The 22370-nt window shown below is 56.9% G+C and overlaps 1 protein-coding gene across 1 annotated transcript; it reads left to right on the top strand.

Annotated features, from left to right (window-relative positions):
• Positions 1-15298: 15298 nt before the first annotated feature.
• Positions 15299-20918, top strand: TMEM92 (transmembrane protein 92). The gene is made up of 5 exons (XM_032279979.1): positions 15299-15468; positions 18878-18903; positions 19682-19756; positions 19918-20113; positions 20312-20918. The coding sequence occupies exons 1-5, from the start codon at positions 15400-15402 to the stop codon at positions 20423-20425; spliced, it is 480 nt and encodes a 159-aa protein (XP_032135870.1). The 5' UTR covers positions 15299-15399; the 3' UTR covers positions 20426-20918.
• The last annotated feature ends 1452 nt before the right edge of the window (positions 20919-22370 follow it).

Raw genomic sequence — 22370 nt, forward strand, 5'->3', positions numbered from 1 at the left:
CAGGGCAGGGCAGGGCCCAGGCCTCCAACACCCCTGCAGAGCCCAGTTTGAACCTGCCCATTTCACAGAGAAGACTGAGGCCCAGAGAGAGGTAGTGACTTCCCCAGGGTCACACAGCAAACCTTCCACAAGTACGCACGCACACGGCAGCGGGCATTGAAAGTCCCCAGTGTTGAGGTAGGCGCAGTTAGTGCTGGGAGCTGGAAAGGGGCCCCGCGTTTTTCTCCCATCAGCTTCCAGAGTAAAGTAAAGGCACAAAGGCCGATGCGAACATCGAACATCGAGGAATGCCTTCCTTGTTCTGAGGTCTCCCTTCCTGACCTCCCAAGCCCATTCCCTGCCCCAAGTGCCCCCTTCTCTGGCGCCTGATCCCTGAGAACGTTGGGTCCCTGGGTCCTGGGGTGGGGACCTCCGGTGTCTTCCTCTGGGTCTCAGGAGCCCCCTCCCCACTCCGTGGCCCCAGATCTCGACGTGGCAGGGTAAGCAGGAGTGAGGTTTCTCCGCTCCCTCCCAAGTGCTGCGCTGGCAGCTCCCGAAATAAAAATCAAATGTGGGCTTGGCAAAGGGAGCGGGGCGGGAGAAGCAGCAGCGGCAGCAGGGCTGGGACTTCATTCTTTCCATTGTAACTTCACCTCCTAACCTCTGGCATTTTAATTGCGTCTCCTACCCCCCTCGCTCTGCCTGGGCCAGAGGGTGAGCTCACCCATTCCTCTAGCCTGGGAGGGGGCAGCCACTGCCTGGACCCCCAGTGCCCAGCTCGCTCCGGGGAATCTGAATCTGGGTGGGGGCCACGCTGAGGGTGTCAGCCTGAGGCTCCCTCCAGCTTCTCCAGTCTCAGAGGGGCCTGGAGAGGGTCCCAGCCCCCAGGCAGCCGCTGGCACCCCAAGTTCCATGTGTGAATCATAAGTTTTCACACCCACTGCTCTGTTTAGTGGTGGCCACCGTCCTAAGGCGAGGAACAGCAGGCTCACCAGCCCATTCTATGGACGATTTGTCCATCTTCATCTGCAGGGCCAAGCCTGGGCCCAGTCCCATCGCTCCTGGTCCCGCACTCTTTCCAAACTCAGAAAGAGGCAAGAATAGCTCAGCCTTGATAATTTGTCTCATCTCCTTGAGTGTCCATTTTTCCCAACGGTAAGTGATAGAAGGTGTTATTTTGATGCTAAAACATACAAGGACATGGCAAGCGGTAGGAAGTAAAATGCCTATGAATGTTCAAGGTAAGGAACACATCCTCAAGGAAGATCTCTTGGGCTGTCTGCAGGCTCCCAGGAGTAGCATCCTTCTCCTTGGCATGGCCGTGGACTAGAGTGAGATGCGGTCATAGGTGTTCACAGCCAGTTTGTGCAGACTCAAGGCTGCTTCGGAAGATGCCAGTGGGTGCTGGCAGGAGGCCGTGACCCATCTCAGGATGCAGAAGCCTTCTTCCCTCCAATGCCCACAGTGGGAGTCCGGCCGACTCTCTCCGTCTCCTGGGGAGGGAAACCTCCATAGGACAAGCAGCCTGGAGGGTGCAGGCGACCTCGCGGGCACAAGGCAACCTTGACCCGGGGCCAGCACCCTGACCACCCCAACTGAGGCTTCCTCTCCATCCCCTGGGAGCTCCCCCGCCCCTGCCCACTACCTCAGAGGCCCAGCCCTCGAGAAAGTCCTCAGTTTTCCTCTCTCTTGCCCTCCCAGTCTACCGAATCATGTTCTATCAGCAAACTCTGCCCCAGGCCTGGCTACGGCCTCGGCTGTGGTGGAACTTCTGGATGAAGAGGGTGAAGTGCTATTTACCATGCTGGGTGCTGTGATGGGGGAGATTAAGATGACAGCAGCTCCTGGAAGGGGACTCCTGACCCAACCTTGGGTGTGAAGAGAAAGCTTCCCAGAGTGAAGGATGGCCAGGAGGAGCCTGGGAGGAAGAGCATGGAGGGCCGAGGGAGTAGCATCTGCAAGGTCCAGAGGCAGGAGAGTGCCGAGTGCAGGGCCGCGGGAGCATCGGGCCTGGAGAGAGCTGCCAGGGCCCTGGGAGTGGCAGGAGGTGATAGGGTGCATCTTAGGAAGATTTCCGGGCATGGCTCGGAGGATGGGTTGGAAGGTGCTCAGAATGGAGGTGGGGTGGCCTCAGAGGTGATGGTGGCCAGGCCCAGGCCAGTGGCAGCCAGGTGGAAAGAGGTGGCCAGATTGATAAGAGATTTAAAAGGCAGACATGACCAGGCACAGTGGTTCACGCCTGTAACCCCAGTACTTTGGGAGGCCAAGGCAGGCGAATCACAAGGTCAAGAGAATGAGACCATCCTGGCCAACATGGTGAAACCCTGTCTCTACTAAAAATACAAAAAAAAAAAAAAAAATAGCTGGGTGTGGTGACAAGTGCCTGTAGTCCCAGCTACTCGGCAGGCTGAGGCAGGAGAATTGCTTGAGCCCGGGAGGCAGAGGTTGCAGTGAGCCGAGATCGAGCCACTAAACTTCAGCCTGGCAACAGAGTGAGACTCCATTTCAAAAAGAAAAAAAGAAAAAAATACAAAAGGGCAAAAGCCAGAGGACTTGATGACTGATGGGCAGAAGGATGAGGGCCAGATTTCCACTCAGGCTGGCCCCTGGGCTTCTGATGAATGAATGAATGAATGAATGAATGAACTGAGAAACAGCACCAGATCTGAAAGCCCCAGGTTTCAGCTTGACTGGGGAGTTTGCTGCTGCACTTCTGTTTGGTATACCTGCAGGGTATCCAGGTGGAGGTGCCCATGGGACGCATGGAGGTGCCCTGGAGAAGGTGGAGAGAGAGAGATCCAGCACAGCCTGCAAAGAGGCCAGGGCCCCTGAAGCCCCGCAGAGGAGTCTTAGATGAGCCACAGCCAACAGTGCCAATGGCTAGAGATGAAGCAGGTGAGGACCAAGAAGGGACACATGTTCTAGGGACGCAGAGGCTTCTCCCTGTCCCCCAGCCTTCCCTTCTGTTTGTCCCCCAGCCCTTGCCCACCCCTCTATGCTCCCTCCTCCTCCCCCGGGCTTTCTCCATAGTGCTCTTCCCCTCGGTACCCTCCTCTTTTCTGACCAGAAGCTCAACATCTAAGGGAAACTTGATGCTACCCCCACCCCACTGGGGTCCTGGTTGCCCTCCCTGGCTTCTGAAATTACCCGTGACACCCCCAACAACCACCACAAACACCTTTCACGACAGACTCACCCAGCGCTTCCAGAAGCTGGGGCAGAGAGGAGCACAAATGACAGCCTGCCTCCTGGGCAGCTCACACTTCCTCCAATGGAGCCCCCGAAAGGTACCTGCCTCCAGGGTAACTGCAGGCGATCCTGGTCCCCAGGCCCTTATGGCCTAAAGGGAAGAGAAGCCATGATCCCAGCAGGCCCATGCAGATAGAGTGAGAGAAGAGGCTCAGAGAAAAAGCTATGGACATTCATATCCAGTAGAGGGATTTGAGCAGGCTTCCTGGAGGAAGTGACTCTGCTTAGGGCACTGAAGGACCGTCAGCGTTTAGTCACGTGGCAATGGGAGCAAAGGCAGCTGCGGGAGGAGGGAGCGTGGTGAGCAGAGGGGTGAAGGTGGGAAAGGGGGCTGACACCAGGGCAGACTGCTCATAGTGGCTGGTGGCTGAAGAGTGTGGTCAGAGGGGCGGGAGGCAGCAAGGTGGAGGGTCACACCACAGAGATTGGGATGCCGAAGGACTTTAGACTTTGTCCACTGCTGCCTCTTGACCCGGGGCTTTCAGATCTGGTGCTATTTCACAGTTCACTCATTCATTCCTTCATTCCTTCATTCATTCGTTCATGCAGGAAATATTGCCTGCTTGGTGCTGCAAGTGCTGAAGACGCTGTGAGAGGCAGATAGAAGTCCCTGCTGTCACGGAGTGTAAGTTCCAGGAAGAGACACAGATATAGAGCAGTGAACAAATAAAGACTAAAAATTAAAATCGTGATGGGGGCGGCCATCATGTCCGGCCACTCTGAAGGCAGGGCATGTGTCCTGTCTCCACTCAGGATGAGGGCTCCCTGAGGGCAGAGCCTGTGCCTCCTCCATCAGACAAAATACAGCCAGCTTCTCCATCAGCTGGAAGCACCCTGAGGCCCGGGGAGAGGCATGCAGCATCTGGGAACAAGAGCTGAGGTGTCCTGGAAACCTCCCAGGAATGGACCCTGGGAGTTGGCAGGGAACTGGGGAAGGACCCCCTTCCCAGCCAGGCCAAATGTGGGAGCTTCCCTCTCCTCCTCCACCCCATTAAACCTTTAAATTAACTTCAGCCCCACCCAGAGCTACAGAGAATGCCCCAAAATAAACCCTAAATTGCATGCTGCTTGAGGCAACCACAGTTCTCCTTCCTCCCTCTCCAGCAGGCAGACCCGCCTGAATCTATCCTGGGGGAGCTCCCCCAAAGCGGGCTACTTATACGGCTCCTGCTCCCCTGTTCGCTCTCTGGCCCTGTTGTCCTTGGGTGAGGCCCAGGCAGGTTTCACAGCTCTCCTGGGAGGCTAAAGGGAGTGGGAGAGGTTGTGAGCTTCTCCAGGGTCTGACTGGCCATGAGGGGTATAATTTTTAGTCCCAACTAGGGTACTTTGGGTGCTCGTAGCAATGACACCCAGGCAACACCATAGATCCGAACTGTATCTGGTCACCCAGGGATGGGGCTCAGACTCCAGCCTCTCAGCCATGCAGAGCACTGCCTTCTTGGGGATGAGAGAGAGAGAGAGACGAGAGAGAAAGAGAGAGAGCAAGAGCAAGCGAGGGAGAGAGACACACACAGAGAGAGAGAGGGAGAGAGAGAGAGACATTTGCCTTCATCCCTGGTTGCTGAAACAAGCAGTTCTGAATATGGGGGTACTGGGGCTCCCAAACCACCTGGCAAGGCAGAATGGGCTCTGGCTTCAAGGACACCCCAGACACAGGAGGATCTGAGCAAAGGAGCAGGGAGCCGGACGTGGCTGTTTTGAGACCACCACCGCTTGGGTCAAGGGCCTCCATCTCCCTGGACAAAGCCACCTTCCATTCTGGGAAGCCGGCCCCAGATGCTGGAGCTGCTCCCCTCAGGGAAAAGAGAGACGGGAGGGAAACGGCAGGAGAGGAGAAAGGGAGGAAAGATTGGGAGCCAGAGAGAGACAGGCACACAGAGAGAAGAGGCAGAGTGCAGAAAGGGAGCAGGGGACAGGGACAGAAACAGGTGGGTAATGACAGAATAGGGGGAAGGGGCGCTTCCAGAGCCCCAGGCTGGCAGCACCCCCTCCCTGCCCACAGGGCCCACTCTCCCTGCTCTCAGCCCCACCGCAGTGAAGTGGGGACAGAGCCTCTGGCCTGCCGGCTGCCCAGGAGGACACCCTCCTGCTCCTCCGCTGCCTCCCTCCTCAGGACTGGCAGTGGATGGCTGGGCCCAGATGTCTGTTCCCCGGCTGGCTGCCGGCGGGCTTGGGCGTGGGCAGCACGTCCTCCTGCTCCCTGCCATCCCTTGCACGCCCCTCTATTTCAGGAAGCCTGGCCCCCGCTCAGTGCCCTCCCTGGAAGCTGGCTCCTTGGCCAGCAGACCTGGCTCCCCCAGGTCTAGCCTCTACCTGCCTGCTCCTCCCGTCCCCCTCCCCCTCAAGGGGGCTTTGCTTCATGGGGGTGGGGCTAGGGCTCCTCCTCCCTGCGGGGTTGCCCTGGGGGTAGGAGCCTGGAGGGGAGTCATCAGAGGCCGGGCTGAGGAATCCGAGGCTCCTCTCACTCTGAGTCAGCCTCAGGGAGAGGACGGCAGAGGGGGCAGCAAGGAGGTGGACTGGGAAAGAGGTGAGGACAGAGATGTCCAGGGAAAATCGGACAGGACTGGGTGGCATCTGGAGGGCCAGCTACACATCCAGGTGCTCACTGTTGCGCGGTGATTTGGAGACGGTGCTCAACCTCTGCGGGCTTCAGCCTGGACTGTGAACAGAGGGGCTGCACAGCACAGGACCAGCTGGCCGGATCCCAGCCACCGCTTGTTTGCACTCAAGTAAATTGGTGCCAAGAACCTGGAGCGGAGGGCTGGCGGGCGTGAGTGTGAGTGTGTGTGCATGTTAGGAGAATAACAGAGGAGTCAACCAGTGTCACCCAAGAAGGGCAGGACCCCGCAGCACTGGGGGAGGGTCACAAAGGCCTTCCCCACCTTAGAGGAAGCAGCATGCTGTGTTCCCAGCTCCACCTGATCATCCATCAGCTCAGCAGCCCCATGACTCCAGCCTCCCCAGAAAACCCTGTTTATGGGGCCTGGGGCATCAGGCCTGTCATTTAGCTGGAGGAGACGACCCAAGCCGCAACTGGGAGCTAAGCCCCGTGTGGAGAAGCAGTGCCCAGCCTGAGGCAGGCACCAGCCCAGACACTTAGTGCCCTGTTTACCCTGGCAAGGGAGGCTGGCACAGGTGGGCCTCTCCAGGGAGTCATTAGTGGCCCTGCCAGCAGATCCTCCTGCAAGCCAGAGAGGAGGCCAGGACAGCGGCTGTCCGGTGTGGGGAGGGAGAAGCTTGCCCGCTGCACACCCTGAACTGCAGTTTGCAGGGTGCCCGCCTCTGCAGCTCAGGGGTCTCCCCAACTGACCTGCAAGGGAGACCACGTGGCCCAGGGCCCAGCAGGAGAAACCACAGCTCCAGGATGCTGGACACTGGTCCTCAAGGCTCCCCAGGGGAGGCTGAAGGAAGCTCCAGGTCTTTGGGGTCCTGGTCTGGCAGGCCCAGATGCCACTCGACTGCCCAGGTTTGCGAGACCCACCCTCTGCATCCAAAGGCACATGTAACTTGGCATAAACATACACCCCTTCCCACCACAGCCCCTCACTACACAGTTGCTGTCCTCACAGCCCTTTTCTATCACACAGATGGCTAGAACATGCTCCTGCACCCTGTCACCTAACAGACACACCGTCTTCCAGCACCCAGCTCACAAACACAGCTTACCCCCCAGACACACAACGCTCACCCAACACAGTGCCTTCCCCACCTGTGTAACCTCCACTCCAGCATCGAGGTGACATGGTCACACACACACACACACACACACACACACACACACACACACACGCAGTCCTCTGCACCCATACACTCGATGGGGCCCAAATAGGGGCCACCGTTTCCATCCTGGGCTTCTCCCTGCACCTCCCACGCTCCGTCCTCCCTCCCACTCTTGGCCCTCCTCCACCTCCTCTGCCTGCCTTCCACTTTCTCCCTTTCCCTCTCTCCTAGCTGAGCCCCTGGCCCTGAGGTCTCTTTCCCAGCACACATGGTGGGACACTTGCGGGCCACACATCTGGGCAGCTCCCAGCAGCTATTAAATACCATTTCGCCCGCCTCTGGGGTTTTGAGGGGCTGCAGGTTCCGGAGGACAGGAGGCAGCAGCTGGCAGATGCTCAGGGCCTCACATCCCCCTGCTCGCCATCCCCCCATGCACCGCCCACCCCTCCCCATTCCAGGCTGAGTCATCCCCACATCTGGAACCTCTGCACATCTGGAAGGGCTGAAGCCTGTGCAAGTAGCTCCACGTAGACACCCCTCCCCCCACTCCATCTCACCCCCATTTCTGCTAGGAGTCAGGGGCCAGCATCCCCACCTAAAGCAGGACCTGGGTCACCTAGCAGCAGGCAACCCCCGCCAGCCTTGGGGGCCAGGATTGCCCACAGGCCTCTCCCCAATAGCAGTAACAGTGGTATCTTGGTGCCCATTGCAGTAAGCAGGCAGGGCAGTGCTGGCCTTGGAGGAGGCCAGGCCCAAGGCTGGGGAAGGTAGGAGAGCCAGGAGGGGAGGAGGCAGTGGTTTGGCCCAGCAGGCAGAGGGAGTTTATCCTGGCACTGGGCCCTGAAGCCAAACATCCTCCACGAACCTCGCAGACACATCAAAGCCCGCAGGGAAGGGGCCCTTCGGTAAAGGAAACCTGCAGTCCTGGAGGCCTGACAACCTGACTCCGGGCTCAGGACCACCCTGCCCCACTCGGCAACCCAGGCTCAGGCTGGGCACAGCAGTCCTGGAGGGGATGGCCAGAAGATGACATTTCTACCTGGAGGCCCTGCCCCCTCACCCCATGCGTTCAGCACTGCCACAGAGTGGGTTTTGCCCCGATGAGGGTGGCAGAGTTGGCACCAGAGCTTAGCTTTGGGGCTCCCTCCCAAACTGCACCCTCCCCCCGCACCGCCTCCAGGCAGGGAAGGCTGATGGGGAGGGGCTCGATTTGTGTGTGCCCCAGCCTTTCAGCCCCAGCCTGGAAGAGATGTCGTGCTCAGTTGTGGGGGGAACCAACTTCCTCCCCCAGGCTCTGATGTCCTGCAGAAAACCCCTCCACGTGGACAAGGGGGAAATGGAGAGGGCAGGGGGGTTAGGGGTTGGGAGGAAAACCAAGCTTCGAAAAGTAGAAGCTGAAGTGGAATCAGAAGGCGAGAACTGGGCTGCGAGCCACAGGGCCTCTCTCTGGGGGGACAGCTGGGACTGGAGGAGGAAAAGGGGTTGTGAGGCGCTAACAAGGGAGAGAGGAGGTGCTAACAGGGCCACTGGGGTGAGGGGATCCTGAAGTCAGCCCCCTAAAGGCTGGCCTGGAGATAAGGAAGCCAGGCACTGGCGCTGGGTAAGGGGTGTGAGTGGGAGCTGCCAATCAACACAGGAGGCTGGGACGCTCTGCATCCACACACGTGCACATCATAGACATACATGCACACAGGCATGTGTGCACACAACAGAGCCAAGCCTGTCCTCTGCTGGGAGCCAGATTATGTGCCTGCTGCGAGGAGCTCTGATTTGAGGAAGAATGTGATCTCTGCAGGCCGGGACCCCTCACCCGCTGCTCATGCTCATTCTCTGCCTTTACAGCTTCAGGGGTCCTCTCAGGCTGTGCCTGCGCCCCACTGCAGTCTGAGCCCCCATCCCATGGAAAGAGCTCAAGCCTGTGCATGCAGCTCCACGTAGACACCCCCCACCCCGCTGCTCCATCTTCCTATGACTGTCCTGAATCCCCAGCTCCTTTGGATCTGAAAAATCCTTTAAGGTCTAACCACAACCCCAGCAACATTTGGGTCAGAAACAAAGGCACCCACAAACACGGTGCAGGTGAACCCTCTTTTAAGGAGCCAACAAGAACAGAGCTAGAAAGTGGGGATCCCAAATTCCTTTCTTTCCTCTGTCTATAGGATCCTGTCTCAGAGAGTAGACAGTGAGGGCAGCCGTGGGACTGGGTCTGCTGACTGAAGGAGGGGGCCTCAGAGGAAGGAGGCCAGGCATGGGGGCTCTCAAGACCCTCACCCTAGTCTGAGCTCAGCCTCTCCTGCCCACACCTTCATGGCTCTGCTCCATCTGCCACCCCAGAAGCCAAAGCTCATCTGCTCAACCTCTCCCTGCCCCTCCCTACCCGACACCCAGCACGGCTCGGCTCATTGAGGTGTTTTCCTCTCCATCCCAGCCTGTGCCCCAGAAACCTACACTTTGGAAGAATAATGGCTCCCAAATGCCGTTTTTGTCTCTGCTAAGCCTCCAGGAAAGGGAGCATCAGTGAGTCCCTCCAACCTGCTCATTGGGATAATAAGCGCCCTGCACTGCGCATTCTCAGGTGGTTTGTTCTCCCTCCGCCCTCCGGGCCCGCAGGTTCAGAGCTTCAAACTTGGAGCTGACTCCAGAACTGATCTCCTCCACCCACATGCCCATCACCCCAAGAATGACAAAGGGTCTGGTGGGCTTCAATTTCCAAAAAAATGTTGGAAAGGAGACTGAAGTTCCCATCCATGGCCAGAAGTCCTATTCTTGGACTCTGCCTCCTCCAGGAAGGTGAACAGTAAACCCAGCATTCCTTGCCACAGCCCCTTGGAGGGTCCATCCATTGGGAGCATCCTCCTCACTTGCTGATGGGGGAGTCACAAATCTGAGCATACCCTTTGAAGGGGGTGCGGGAAGCAGAGGAGGTGGATTCCCCAAACCACACAGCTCAGTCGGTCTGGACTCCTCCCACGCCAACCACAAGCCCTTCCCCAAGGACTTTGGAGATGAATTCCCTGTCCCCTTGGAGAAATCTGGCCCCTGACCCAGGAAGGCCCCTAACCAGCTTGGATTCAATGACAACACAGCCAGTGTTTACTTGGAACAAAGCGCCAGGGGAAAATGCATGCTGAATCAGAGCTGGCCAGCCCCTGCAGCCGCAGCCGGGTGGGAACACTAAGGCATGTCCACACATCTTCAAGAGAAAACAGCCAAGGGCTGTTATAGAGGCCTGGGGAAGAGGCCTAGGTAGGGGCGAGCAGGGAGCAGACAATCACTTCCTGAAGGAAGATCCAAGTCCAGGTAGGCTTTCTGGAGGCGGTGGCATTTGGGCTGAGCTTTCAAGGATGGGGAAGGATGTGTTCGGTTTCTGGGAGGGACTTGGGGGAGAAACTAGATGGAAAAAGCTGCCTGGGCAGAGGCAAGGAGGGAAGCTGAAAGAATAAGATGGGGGCTGGAGAACGTGGTGGGGGCGGGGGTGGGGGTCAGGTGAGGACTGGTTATGGAGGACCCTGAAGGTCTCTCTGAGACGGGACTTTATTCAGGTGGCAGTAGAGAGCCACTAAAGATTAGGGAACTAAACAGTGGCATGCCCCAACACAGCAATGAGGAGGCTAAGCCTTGCTGAATATGACGATGACAGTCCTGACTAGGCACGCTGCACGGGGGGCCGATGGCAGTGGATGAAGGGAGAGGATACCTGCGGCAGGCACAGTCTCCAGCCCCCATGCACTTTCAGCCCCCATGGAGAGGTGGGCCTCCTCTGTGAAGCAGACCCAGGCAGTGCTCAGCAGGCAGTGCAGGAGTAGAAACGGGGGGCAAACTGGGAGTGGGGGAATGGCATCTCCAGTCCCAGCGCCACGGTCAGGAGTGGTTGGCCCCTGGGCATCCTCTGGGATCTGTCACCAGCCCCACCTCCTCTGGCCTGGCTGGCCCTTAAGTGGGGCCCAGTGGACAGCAGAGGAGTCTAGGCATCCTCTGCTTAGGAGCAAGGCATCCTGGGGAAACTGAGGCTGGACTCCTGTAGCCCATCCATGGGAGTGAGCCATGTCTGACAGCAGCAAGACCCTGCACTCCTTGGCGCTCCACCCACCTCCATGTGAAATGCAGAGAAGGAACTGTGGGCCCTTTTTCTCTACCAGGAATGACAGCTGGCATTTATTTGCCATTACCATATGCCAGACACTGAGCAGCCGATTTCATCCTCATCATGGCCTGTGCAATGAGGGAGGCACTGTTATTCAACTCCTCCCTCTCCTCCCTGTTGAGAGAGGCCCAGAGAAGTTCCATTTCTCGTCTAGGGTCACACAGCACAATCTATTAAGTGGCACACTGACTAACATGACACAATACTGCCCCTACAGGCAGAGCTGGGCTAGTGCAGAGCATTCTGCTGGCTTTGAAAAGCGTTCCCAGCCCAGCGCCATCAGCCGTTACAGATATTAGTGTCCACCAAAGTATGGGGGCGGGGAGGGGGTGGAACGCCAAATAAAACAGAACTCGGCCTGGCTATTCCTGTTCACCCAGGCCTGGCCCCCTGGGCTGGGCTGAGTCAGGCCAGGCGAAGCCACCCGCTCTGAGAGGTCCTCCATCCGGAGCAGTGGAGCAGGGCTCCGCAGGCCCGAGGTGAGTGCCACCTGTGCCGGGTGTGGCGCTTCGTGGTTCTGATCCTGACTCAGCCCCTCATGTCCTGTGCGACCTGGACTTCCCGCCCTCTGGGCCCCCGCTGCCTCCTCTGAGAGGGTGTAAGTGGGCCGGCTGACCTCGGAGGCCCTTCCTTCCAGCTGGTCCCTGCAGGATGCACAATCAGCTCATTCTTTAGTGAATGCACTGGGGGGCCAGCGAGCGCATATGAAGACATTTAGAAGCGGCTGCTCTTGGGAAACCCCAGATGAAATTTAGCGTGGAATCCACGGGGACTGCTGACTGCGTGATGCCTCTGGGTCTCCGTGCTTGCGCGTGCTTGAGCACCTGCGCACGATACCCTCCTGACGCCAGATGACAGAAGACGCTGGCCTTGTCCAGGACCCTCCATCCTCTAGAAGAGCCCCATCTCTGATCAGTCTAGCGGGGTCCATGGTGCTCCCACCCCCTTCTGACCTTACCCACCAACAATCCTAGGGCCCCGGGGCCATGATGAATGCTGATAACAGGCCCTGGTGTTCTTGGCCTGGGCTGGGACCACCCACCTCCAGACTCCTCGTCTTGTCTCCATCTGCAGGAAGGAACACAGGGCAGTTTGGTGTCATAGAAGGAACTTGGGGCCCAGATTGGGTACCGAGAGCCCTTCAGGCTCTGCCTGGTGAGTCAAGTGCTAGGGACCTCACTTCTCCATTGGAAGACGTGGGATGGGGGTGGAATTTGTTCCTATGACATTGTAGGGATGTGGATAGCATTGCCAGGTTTGGTTTTGTTTTGTTTTTTTTTTTAGAGCCAGAGTGGTGCTCTGTCACCCATGCTGGAATGTAGTGGTATGATCTCAGCTCACTGCAACTTTGAACTACAAGGCTCAAGTGATCCTCCCACCTCAACCTCCAGAGTAACTGGGACTGCAGGTGCATGCCACCATATCCGGCTTAATTGCTTTTCTTTTGTTTGCTGAGATGGGGTCTCCCTATGTGGCCCAGGCTGGTCTCAAACTCCTGGGCTCAAAGTGCTGGGGTTATAGGCATGAGCCACTCTGCCTGGCCTGGTTGCCAATTTTAACAAAGAAAAATACAGAACATCTAGTTAAATGTGAATTTCAGATAAAACAGTAAATTTTACCATAAGTATGCCTCAAATATTGCATGGGGCCAGGCGTGGTGGCTCAAGCCTGTAATCCCAACACTTTGGGAGGCCGAGGCAGGCATATCACTTGAGGCCAGGAGTTGGAGACCAGCCTGGCCAAGGTGAAATCCCATCTTTTCTAAAAACACAAAAAAATTAGCCAGGTGTGGTGGTACAGGCCTGTAATCCTAGCTACTCAGGAGGCTGAGGCATGAGAATTGCTTGAGTCTGGGAGGTGGAGCGTGCGGTGAGATCGCGCCACTGCACTCCAGCCTCGGTTCTCAAAAAAAAGATATATATTGCATGGGACATAATTATGCTAAAAGAAAATGATTCCTGTTGATCTGAAGTTTGGATTTACTTAGGCCTTCCGTCTTTTGTCTGGCCACCCTATATCCGGTTCAGATGGATGCCAGAACCCCAGACAGCAGCCACGCCAGCCTCCTCCCCTCCTCCTGCCCCTCTTCAGGGCACTGGTGCCTGCCTAGTTCCCTCACTTCCACCCCTGCTGGCCCCCCACATCTGCCCTGAGAGTTCCCCAAGCCCTTCTCAGCACCCTCATTTCACCCCCCAGGGTATCCTCCTCCTCTAAGCTCAGTCATTTTCCCATTTCCCTCTCCCATAAGGGCCACAGCTCTGCAGGGCTCCGGGCCTGGGCAGGATAGCAGGGAGTGTGGGGTAGAGACCCCAGGCCTTGCCGGTGCCGTGGGGACAAGAACCCCAGAAGCCCACCTGGCAAAGACTCAAGAGGCGGAGGCTCCAGGACTCTCAGGACTAGGTCCCGCTGCCAAGGTCCACCTGCAGGGGAGGAGGGGGAGGGCGGCCCCTTTCCTTCTCCAAGGTCACAATCACTTCAAATACAGAGGGGCCGGATCCCAATTCCCCAGACTGGAAGACTATCTTCTTAAGGGCCAACAAGGGCTGGGAGATCATGGGAAATAGAGACAGGGAAAGGGGGAGAGAGCAGGAAACGGCGTAAGAAACAGACCGAGAGACTGCGGGTGCGGGACCAAACCACGGACAAGGGAGCAGGGACCGGAGAAACCGAGAAAATCAGACGCCTCCGCCGAGGCAGACAGAGGTGAACAGAGACGAGAAGCAGACGGGAGAACAGAGGGAAACGCAGGCCACGCGAGGGAACCTGGGTGCAGACAGATGGGGAGAAACAGGGACAGAAAAACAGGCTCGGAGGAACGAGGAGAGACACGGAGGGGTTAAACAGAGGGCAGAGAACGTGACTGGGAGAGAGGAGGGAGACGGCTGAGAGGCAGAGCAAGGAAAGAGATTTCTCAGGGGTCGGGACAGATTGGCGACACAGTAGGGGGCGCCCAAGGACCAGACGCTGAGCCTCTCAGGGTTCCCCCTTCGCCGGAACAGGGAACAGAGCCCCACGCGCCATGGCCCCCTCGCCCCCTTCCCGGGGTCCTGGCTGCACCCCTCCTGTCCCGCTCTGGCCCAGCGCTCCCCGCCCACCAGCCCCGGCCACGCCCCTCCCGGCTCCCGGGCACCCGCGCTGGGCGACGCTGCCATCTGCCGGCCGCTCCCGGAAGCACCGCGCCTGGAGTGCGGAGGCGGCGGCCGCCGGGGGCTCCGCACTGGGGCGGCCTCCGCTCCGTCTTTCCAGGAATCTGGATGGGCCTCCGCACCCCAGCGGTCCTGGCTGAGGACCAGCCCCAGCTGCGGACCCCGGGGTGAGTTTAAACCCTGGGGCCTTGATTTCCTGTTTTGTCAAAGGGAGGAAATACACCAACACCTCCCCTTAGGATTTCAAGAGTGGAGGGGACGCGAGGGTACCCAAGTTGTGCTCCTGGTCTTTATTCCTCGACCGGAAATCTCAGGTCACTCTGAAATCAGCCAGGCTGCCCCCTCGCTCCCTTTCTGGCTAAAACCCAACGGGGTGATATCCCCCAACCATAACCCCTCAAAGTCTACCCTAGAACCTTCGCCTTCTGCCTCCCTCCACCTCTGCCCCCATTTGACTTCTCACCAGATCCAGAAGTCCAGATGAGAAGGAACTTCCTTGTTTGCCCTCCCACTCCTGCCAGTCCCTGCATCCCTCCCCGGAGTCTGGGACACTTAGGAGTGGAGGAGTTGGGGTTAGGAAGGCCCAGCTCAGCGGTGTTGAGTTGACCCCACCTCTTTTTAAATTTTGGTTATTTTATTTATTTATTTTGAGATGAAGTGTCTCTATTGCCCAGGCTGGAGTGTATTGGCACAATCTCGGCTCACTGCAACCTCCTGGGTTCAAGCGATTCTCCCGCCTCAGGCTCCGGAGTAGCTGGGATTACAGACGCCCGCCACCACGCCCGGCTAATTTTTGTATTTTTAGTGGAGACAGAGTTTCACCATGTAGGCCAGGCTGGTCTCGAACTCCTAATTTCAAGTGATCCGCCCTCTTCGGCCTCCCAAAAGTGGTGGGATTACAGGCGTGAGTCACCGCGCCCGGTACTTCTTTTTTAAAAAATCTGTTAATCTTTTCCGCCTCCCAATTCCCAAAACCCAGCCGAGACCTCCGCGCCTCGCTTCCTCCTCCCTTCCTACTCCCAGGCCCTCCCTGCCCGGAGTCCGCCCCTCCCGGTGCAGCTCCGCCCCATCCCGAGGCGGTGCCCCGCAGGTGGAGTGAAGTGGGAGAGGTCGCAGCCCCACCTCCTCTACACAGGAAAGCTCAGTGGCCCCCATGCCAGGATGTCCCAAGCGTGGGTCCCCGGCCTCGCGCCCACCTTGCTGCTCAGCCTGCTGGCTGGGCCCCAAAAGGTGAGACTTGGGAGGTAAGGTTGTTGAACTTTCCGGCCCTAACCTTGTAGGTCAGGAGCCTGCTTCGGGAGCCTGGTCGCTGCCTTCGCCTTGTCAGGATTTCCTCCTGACCACACGAAATTAGCAACTTCCTTTCTCTTTGCTGTGGAGGTGGAGGTGGGGGCAGCGGAGGAGGCCCTGGGAGAGCCTGGATTCTCCCACTTCTGAGGGGGATCCTGTGGTGGGAATTGGTCGCTGCCTACCACCTATCTGACACCTAGCACCTCGCTGTGAATAGGGACTTTGGACTCCGTATTAGTCTCAGCCTGTGCTTCCAGCTCCTTCCCCCCTTGAGGTCTGGACACCTGCACCAGCACATAGCCCCAGCTCTCTTCCTCCAGTGCTGGGTGACCCTGGGGATGCCCCACCCTCTTTGGGGTCGTTTCCCTACTTGTTCCCTACGGGAGAGGAGGCTCCCTCATCCTCTTCTAGGAGTGAGTAATCCCAGCCTGTGGTGGGATTTGACCTGGCTGCCTGACCAGGGCTGGGGTGACCTCTGAAATCTGTGGTTTGGCGAGGGAGGTGCAGGGTTTGAGCGCTTCTTCGGTCCTTCTGTTCCTCCCAGGTAAACGCCACAGGTGATGGCGAAGGCAATCCAGCCCCGGTATGGGTGATTGTCCTAGGAACAGACATGGGTCTAGAAAAGGCATTTGTGACTTATTTCCATTTAAGAACCAGACGGAAGTCAGGACCTGCTTCCAGAACAGGACCCCTTCACACATCTAGGCTGAGCTTTCAGAGTGGCTCTGCCAAAGCCCCTCTGTGGACCCGGGTTAGTGAGCAAGGTGCTCCTTCTAAATCACCGGGCGGTCAGTGTGTGTCCATGCTGGGCTGGGCACCCTCTGCTTTACCCCACCTGCCCACCTCAGGGGCAAGGTGCTGTTAATGCTCTCAATTCTGGAGTTGAGTAAGCTGAGAATTACTCACTCCCAGCCAAGACCACCCTGATGCTCCATAAAACTCAGCCTCTGAACCACCCCAGACAAGACTACCCCATGGTTAAAATGCGAGGAGGCAATCTGGGAGATGAGCTCCTCCCCTCCCAAACCGGACCTTGAGACTAATTTACTAAACGTGTTACTTCTCCCAAACCGGACCTTGAGACTAATTTACTAAACTTGTTACTTATCCGTCACTTCTTAGTTGGGGTCCAAGAGGGATGAGGGACAGAGTGAGGTCTGAGGGGGAAGGGGTACTGCTGAGTGCCTGGATCGATCCCTTGATTTGTCTCCAAGCTCTCTCTCTCTCTCTCTCTCTATATATATATATATATATACACACACACACACATATAATTTAAATATATTTAAATTATATATATGTGTGTGTATATAGAGATTTAAATTATATACTTATGTGTATGTATATATATATATATGTGTACATATATACACATATATATGTGTATATATATACACATACATATATGTGTGTGTGTGTGTGTGTATGTGTGTGTGTGTGTGTGTGTGTGTGTGTATATATAAAATTTAAAGAATAGAGATGGGGCCTCGCTATGTTGGCCAGGTTGGTCTTAAACTCTGGACTCAAGCAATCTGCCCACCTCAGCTTCCCAACATGCTTAGGATTATAGGCATGAACCAGTGAGCCCAGAGCCTGTCTCCAATTCTGTAGTCATTCTTGTGTGCTGTGTGATTTGGATTCAAAGACTCACCCTCTCTGGGCCAACCTGCAGGGGTTCCTTCCTAGTTCCTGTCCCCACAAGGGTACAAAGCCTGTGAGAAGTTACTCAGCCTGGAACTGAGCATGGAAAAGGGGAATCACCCCAACTATTATTGGCTATCACTGGTATTCTTATCTTTACTGTTGTGACTTGCAATTGAAATGTTATTCCCAGCACTTTGGGAGGCCAAGGCAGGCAGATCGTGAGGTGAGGAGATTGAGACCATCCTAGCTAACACGGTGAAATCCCTCCAGTGCTGGGTGACCCTGGGGTTGTCCCCACCCTCTTTGGGGCTGTTTCTCTACTCGTTCCCTAGGGGAGAGGAGGCTCCCTCATCTTTTAGGAGTGAGTAATCCCAGCCTGGGACAACATGGTGACATGCACCTGTAGTCCCAGCTACTCAGGAGGCTGAAGCAGGAGAATCGCTTGAACCCGGGAGACGGAGGTTGCAGTGAGCCGAGATCGCACCACTGCCCTCCAGCCTGGGAGACAGAGAGAGACTCCATCTCAAAACAAAAACAAAAACAACAAAACAACAAGAAAAAGATAAAGATAATAGTGGTTTTGCCAAAGCTGGCTTCCTATTTTTTAGCGTTGGTTGTTTGTCCCAGGGCTAGGGTGAGGTGACAGATACCTTCCCCCACCACCCATTTCCTATGTTCCAGCACCTACATCCCTTCCCTACAGTCTGGGAGCAGGCCAGGATGAAATGAAACCAGGTAATTGATGAATGCTTATTCATTCATTCTGGACTATTGGGTTTTCAACAGTGATGCAACAAAAATCCCTGCCCTCGTGGAGTTTGCCTTTTACACAACTGATAGACAATTAAGATAAAGTATGTTAGATGTTGATAAGAGATGTGGAAAAAAATTAAGCACACTAAGGGGAAGGAGAGTGGTTATCATTTTAAATAAGGCAGAGAGGGAGGGGGCGGAGCCTGCCCTGCAGCCACGGAGAAGAGTGTTCCAAGTCAGTGTGGCCTTGACATATAATTGCTATCAATGGAGTGAAATTTTGTAAGATGCCCTGGATGCCCTGCAGACCTAGTACAGAAGAGGGAGGTTTGGGAGGCGGGGTCCTGGAAGCTTTGCAGAGCATGGAATCCCCTAGGCAGGGATCTGAAGGATGAATAGAGGCTCAGACATGTTCAGATATGTTCAGAAAACTTCCAGTGGGTGTGTGTGAGAGGAAGAGAAAGGGGAGGGAGTGGCAGCTGCTCACTGGTGGGGTCTGTACCCCAGGGAGCCACCGAAGTGGGCTTCCAGCAAGGTTCTTTGGTGATGAGATTTGCATTATAGGAAGAGTCCTTCTGCCCTCAGTGTCTTCAGTGACTGAGGGTGGGATAAGGAAAGTCGCCAATGCCCTGGGCCATGGATGTCTCGGCAGAAGGCAGGTTGGAAGGGTGGTCAGAAAGGATGGGCTTATAAATGCGGGGTGGGGGCGGGGGTCGGGAGAGGGGAATGATGAAATATGGTGAGAGAGGAAGGGGAGCTGGGGCCAGCCAGGGGTCAGCTGGGCTCCAAGCACTCACCTGGGAACATGGTGGAGTGAGGTGAGGAGGGGCTTGCAGGAAGAGGCTGAGTCTTCTGGGGACCTGCGGGCTGTGAGGTACCTGGGCAGCACCTGAGTAGAGCCCCACCCCGGCATCCCCAGTTTATGACCCCTGACCTCTCTCTTCTTCCACAGGTTGTAGCCAGATGTGGTCTCTCCTTGTAAGTCTGGAATTTGGCCATAACTGCCAATCTAGGGATGGGGGAGGAACAGCCCAAATCACGCCCTGCATGCCTTGGGGGTCTGGGGGGCCAGAAACCCCATCCATCCTCACCCACTCCTAATCCAGCCAGAAACAGTCCCCTTACTTTCCCAACCAAAGAGGGAGACCCCACCCTCTCCCTGCACCAACAAACTCAGGACTTCCACACTTGGGGGCAGATCTGAAGCCTGACCCCAGTCCTTCCTACTGCAGGGCCAGGTCGTCTCCCCTCTGAGGGTCCCCTGGGTTGGAGGCAGGGGGCTAACCCTAATATAGATATCCCAGAAGCCTGAGCACAGGGGTGGGGGCTGGGGTAAGGGTCACTGGGCAGAAAAGCGTTTCCATTAGGTCGGCACCAGGTGTTCTGAAAGCACCCGTTCCCTGACCCCTCATGCTCTACGGGTGCCAGCGATGCCTTGAGGCCTGCTCCCCTGCACCTCCTTAGAGTGGCCACTGCAATGCCCCATCCCCACACCTGCCTGCTGAGGTCAAAGGATACTTCCTCCACCCGAGTTACAGATGAGGGGCGTGGGGCCCAGCAGGGAGCTGTACCGGGCACGAGCGCACAAGCCCTTCCCCAGAGTCCTGCTGAGCTCAGAGGGACCCATACGCCCTACCCCACTAAGGCGCAGCTTATGCCCTGAGCATATGGTGTATTTTGGGGAGGCTAGGATCCTTCTGCCTTTCCACTCTGGTGCCAACAGCTTCTCCTTCCCCCTTCTGTGCCCTCCAACCAGCACCTGCCCCAAAGGATTCAAATGCTGTGGCGACAGCTGCTGCCAGGAGAACGACATCTTCCCTGGCCCTGTGAGGTGAGCCCAGGGCTGGTTCCTCTGGACACAGTCCTTGGAGGGGTCTGGTCCACACAGGGCCAGGCCAGGCACCTGCTGAGGGAGTGGTGTGGGTGGTGGGAGCAGGGAGGTGTGGCAGGTGGCCTGGGGACTCAGGGTGTTCTTGGTGGTCCCCACCCCAGGATCTTCGTCATCATCTTCCTGGTCATCGTGTCCCTCTTTTGCATCTGTGGCCTGGCTAAGTGCTTCTGTCGCAACTGCAGAGAGCTGGAGCCAGACACCCCAATGGATTGCCGGGAGCCCCCGGAACTGCCCTACATCATCCCCCCAGAGAGGGTCAGAGCACCCTTCTCTGCATCCCCACCCCCCTACAGTGAGGTGGGTGTCTCATCCCCATCCCTACCTTGCTTCTGGCTGGCTGTGCAGCAGGGACAGTGGCGGGCCCTTTGACCCTGGGGGGCACTCTGCACCCAGCATTGGGCCACCCCTCTCCCTGGTAACCATGCCTCAGCTGGCATGGGGGAGTAGTGGCCAGGGCCCGGGCCCAGGAAACTGAACTCCCTCTTTTTCCTGCAGGTGATTCTGAAGCCTACCTTGGGCCCAACTCCCACAGAGCCACCCCCTCCCTACAGCTTTAGGCCTGAAGAATATACCAGGGACCAGAGGGGCATTGACAACCCAGCCTTCTAAGTCACCTCCTGCCTGGAATCTTGCCATCAGCAGCCTCCTCCCCAGTGCACCCTGGATCAAGCTAGAGACTGCTGGCACCCCAGGAGTGCCCCTGCCCGTCCTGCCACCTCTCCGTTCATTCTTGGATTTAACTTACTGCTTTTTCTGCTTCTGTTTCCACCCTAGCTGCCTCTCTTGTCCTGAGGGTTAGGCTGGAGTGACAGTATTGGCCCACCCCCCAACCCAAGAAAGAGGCTGCCAGGAGGAGAATGCCAGCCATTGGAGGTGCCCAACAGCAGAATGGACTACTCTGAGGGGTAGTAAGAGCCCCATTTCTGGAGGCATGCAAATCTTGACTGGACAGCCAGCTCTGAGATTTTATCAGGGCACTTCTATACCTGTGGGAGATTGAACTGGATGAGCTCTGAGCCAACTTCCAGTACTACCTGAATAGAGAGCTCATTGTACCCTCCCGCGACACATGATAAACAGATGTCCTCACTGAACATTACTGGCTCGGCTGAGAGCCTGCCTCTGGTTGTGTGGGGAGGTGCATGGAGAAGTGAGCCCAGGCACTGCTGGGGGGTGCGGTGATGGGGTCGCTGCGCCGAAATCCTACCACTGATGAGTCCTCCAGGTCTGGAAGAACAGCCCATCTGTGGGTCGCCCCTGGGGAGAGGCTCTTTCTAGATGCCTTGGCTGTCGTTTTTTGATGTCTCTGTTTGCCAAAGAGCCTGGAAATGGGGTAGGCATGTCCCTTGTGTGGGTTTCCCAATCCCTTCTGCCCAAGGCTTTCCTGGGAGACATGGAGCCCAGCTCTCTGGCTGTCTTACCATGACTTGGTGAGAAGTTGACTGCAAGGGGTTAGATCCAGGAAGCAACCCTGGAAACCACCTGCTAGGAGAAGGTGGGGGTGGGGAGGAGCTCAGGAGAGAGCAGTGGGTGGGGCTGGGCATCTGTGGAGTGGGGCTTTAGGAGACCTTGAACGGCCCCACCCTGGAATCTATAGGGAAGGGAGGAGGTGGCAGGTTCCACCCTCCTGTACCAGCCCCACCTGTGGGAGTTAACCCACAAGGGAAAGAATGTTCACCCCAGCAGCATGGGAGAGTCTTCACTGGGGTTCGACCCATGGGGGCCTGACGTGGTCATGCAGACTGGGGTGAGACAGTGCCAGTTTCTTGGGACTCAGATGGGGCTGGGCGCCTCCACCCCGATTTTTGTCTTTGCACTGTGCCCCCACAACCCACTCAATGCTAGCCTCCTTCTCCAGGCAGAGGATCCCGAGTCAGTGCTGGCCAAAGCTCCCAGAATGATTGAACTGGCCCTGGTGTGCCAACAAGGGGTGCCTCATTCAGTGCTCTCCCAATAATGCCCATCCTCGGGGCATCAGGATACAGGCAGGTGGCAGAGCTAGGGATAGCATGATGGCACAGGTAGCCCCAAAGATGCCAGGAAAAGGGACTGTCCAGGTGTGGGCTCTCTGGAGATAGGGCGCCAGGAGTGCAGCAGTTACTGACAAGATTGTGGCCAGGTCGGCCATAAGAGAATGAGCCCAAGCGTAAGTGAGTTTCCCTTCAGTTTCAGGGCTTGGTCAGGGGTGGCAGAAAACATGGGTTTTTGCATAGATGTGTCTGGTTCCAATTAGAGAAGTCCCAGAGCTGATATTGCCCTCGCCGTGATAGCGGGAGGATGTTGAGCAATGGGCTGGGAGACCTGGGAGGAGTTACCCTCGGCCTGGACGTTGCCTTCCTTTCATCACAGGGCCTGTAACTCCTCCTGTGGAGTAGCAGAGTAGCCCAAGGGAAAGTGGCTGTCCTGAAACCTAGTTTTGCTGTGACCTGGTGACAGAAATGGAGACTTCTGTGGCTCTTCTGGTCATCCTTGCTGGGAGTGGAAATACTATCAGCTGTTAGAGGGCCATCTGGCACCATGCACTCATGCCACAGATCTTTACAGAGCTCCTGCT

This window comes from Sapajus apella, unplaced genomic scaffold (genome assembly GCF_009761245.1).
Source record: "Sapajus apella isolate SASKATOON/1434 unplaced genomic scaffold, GSC_monkey_1.0 scaffold12, whole genome shotgun sequence".
In the NCBI taxonomy this organism is placed as follows: Eukaryota; Metazoa; Chordata; class Mammalia; order Primates; family Cebidae; genus Sapajus; species Sapajus apella.

Coding starts and splice junctions, on each gene's coding strand:
- TMEM92 (XM_032279979.1), top strand. CDS start 15,400: ATGTCCCAAGCGTGGGTCCCCGGCCTCGCGCCCACCTTGCTGCTCAGC. Junction 15,469..18,877: donor TGCTGGCTGGGCCCCAAAAG/GTGAGACTTGGG, acceptor CTTCTTCCACAG/GTTGTAGCCAGATGTGGTCT. Junction 19,757..19,917: donor ATCTTCCCTGGCCCTGTGAG/GTGAGCCCAGGG, acceptor TCCCCACCCCAG/GATCTTCGTCATCATCTTCC.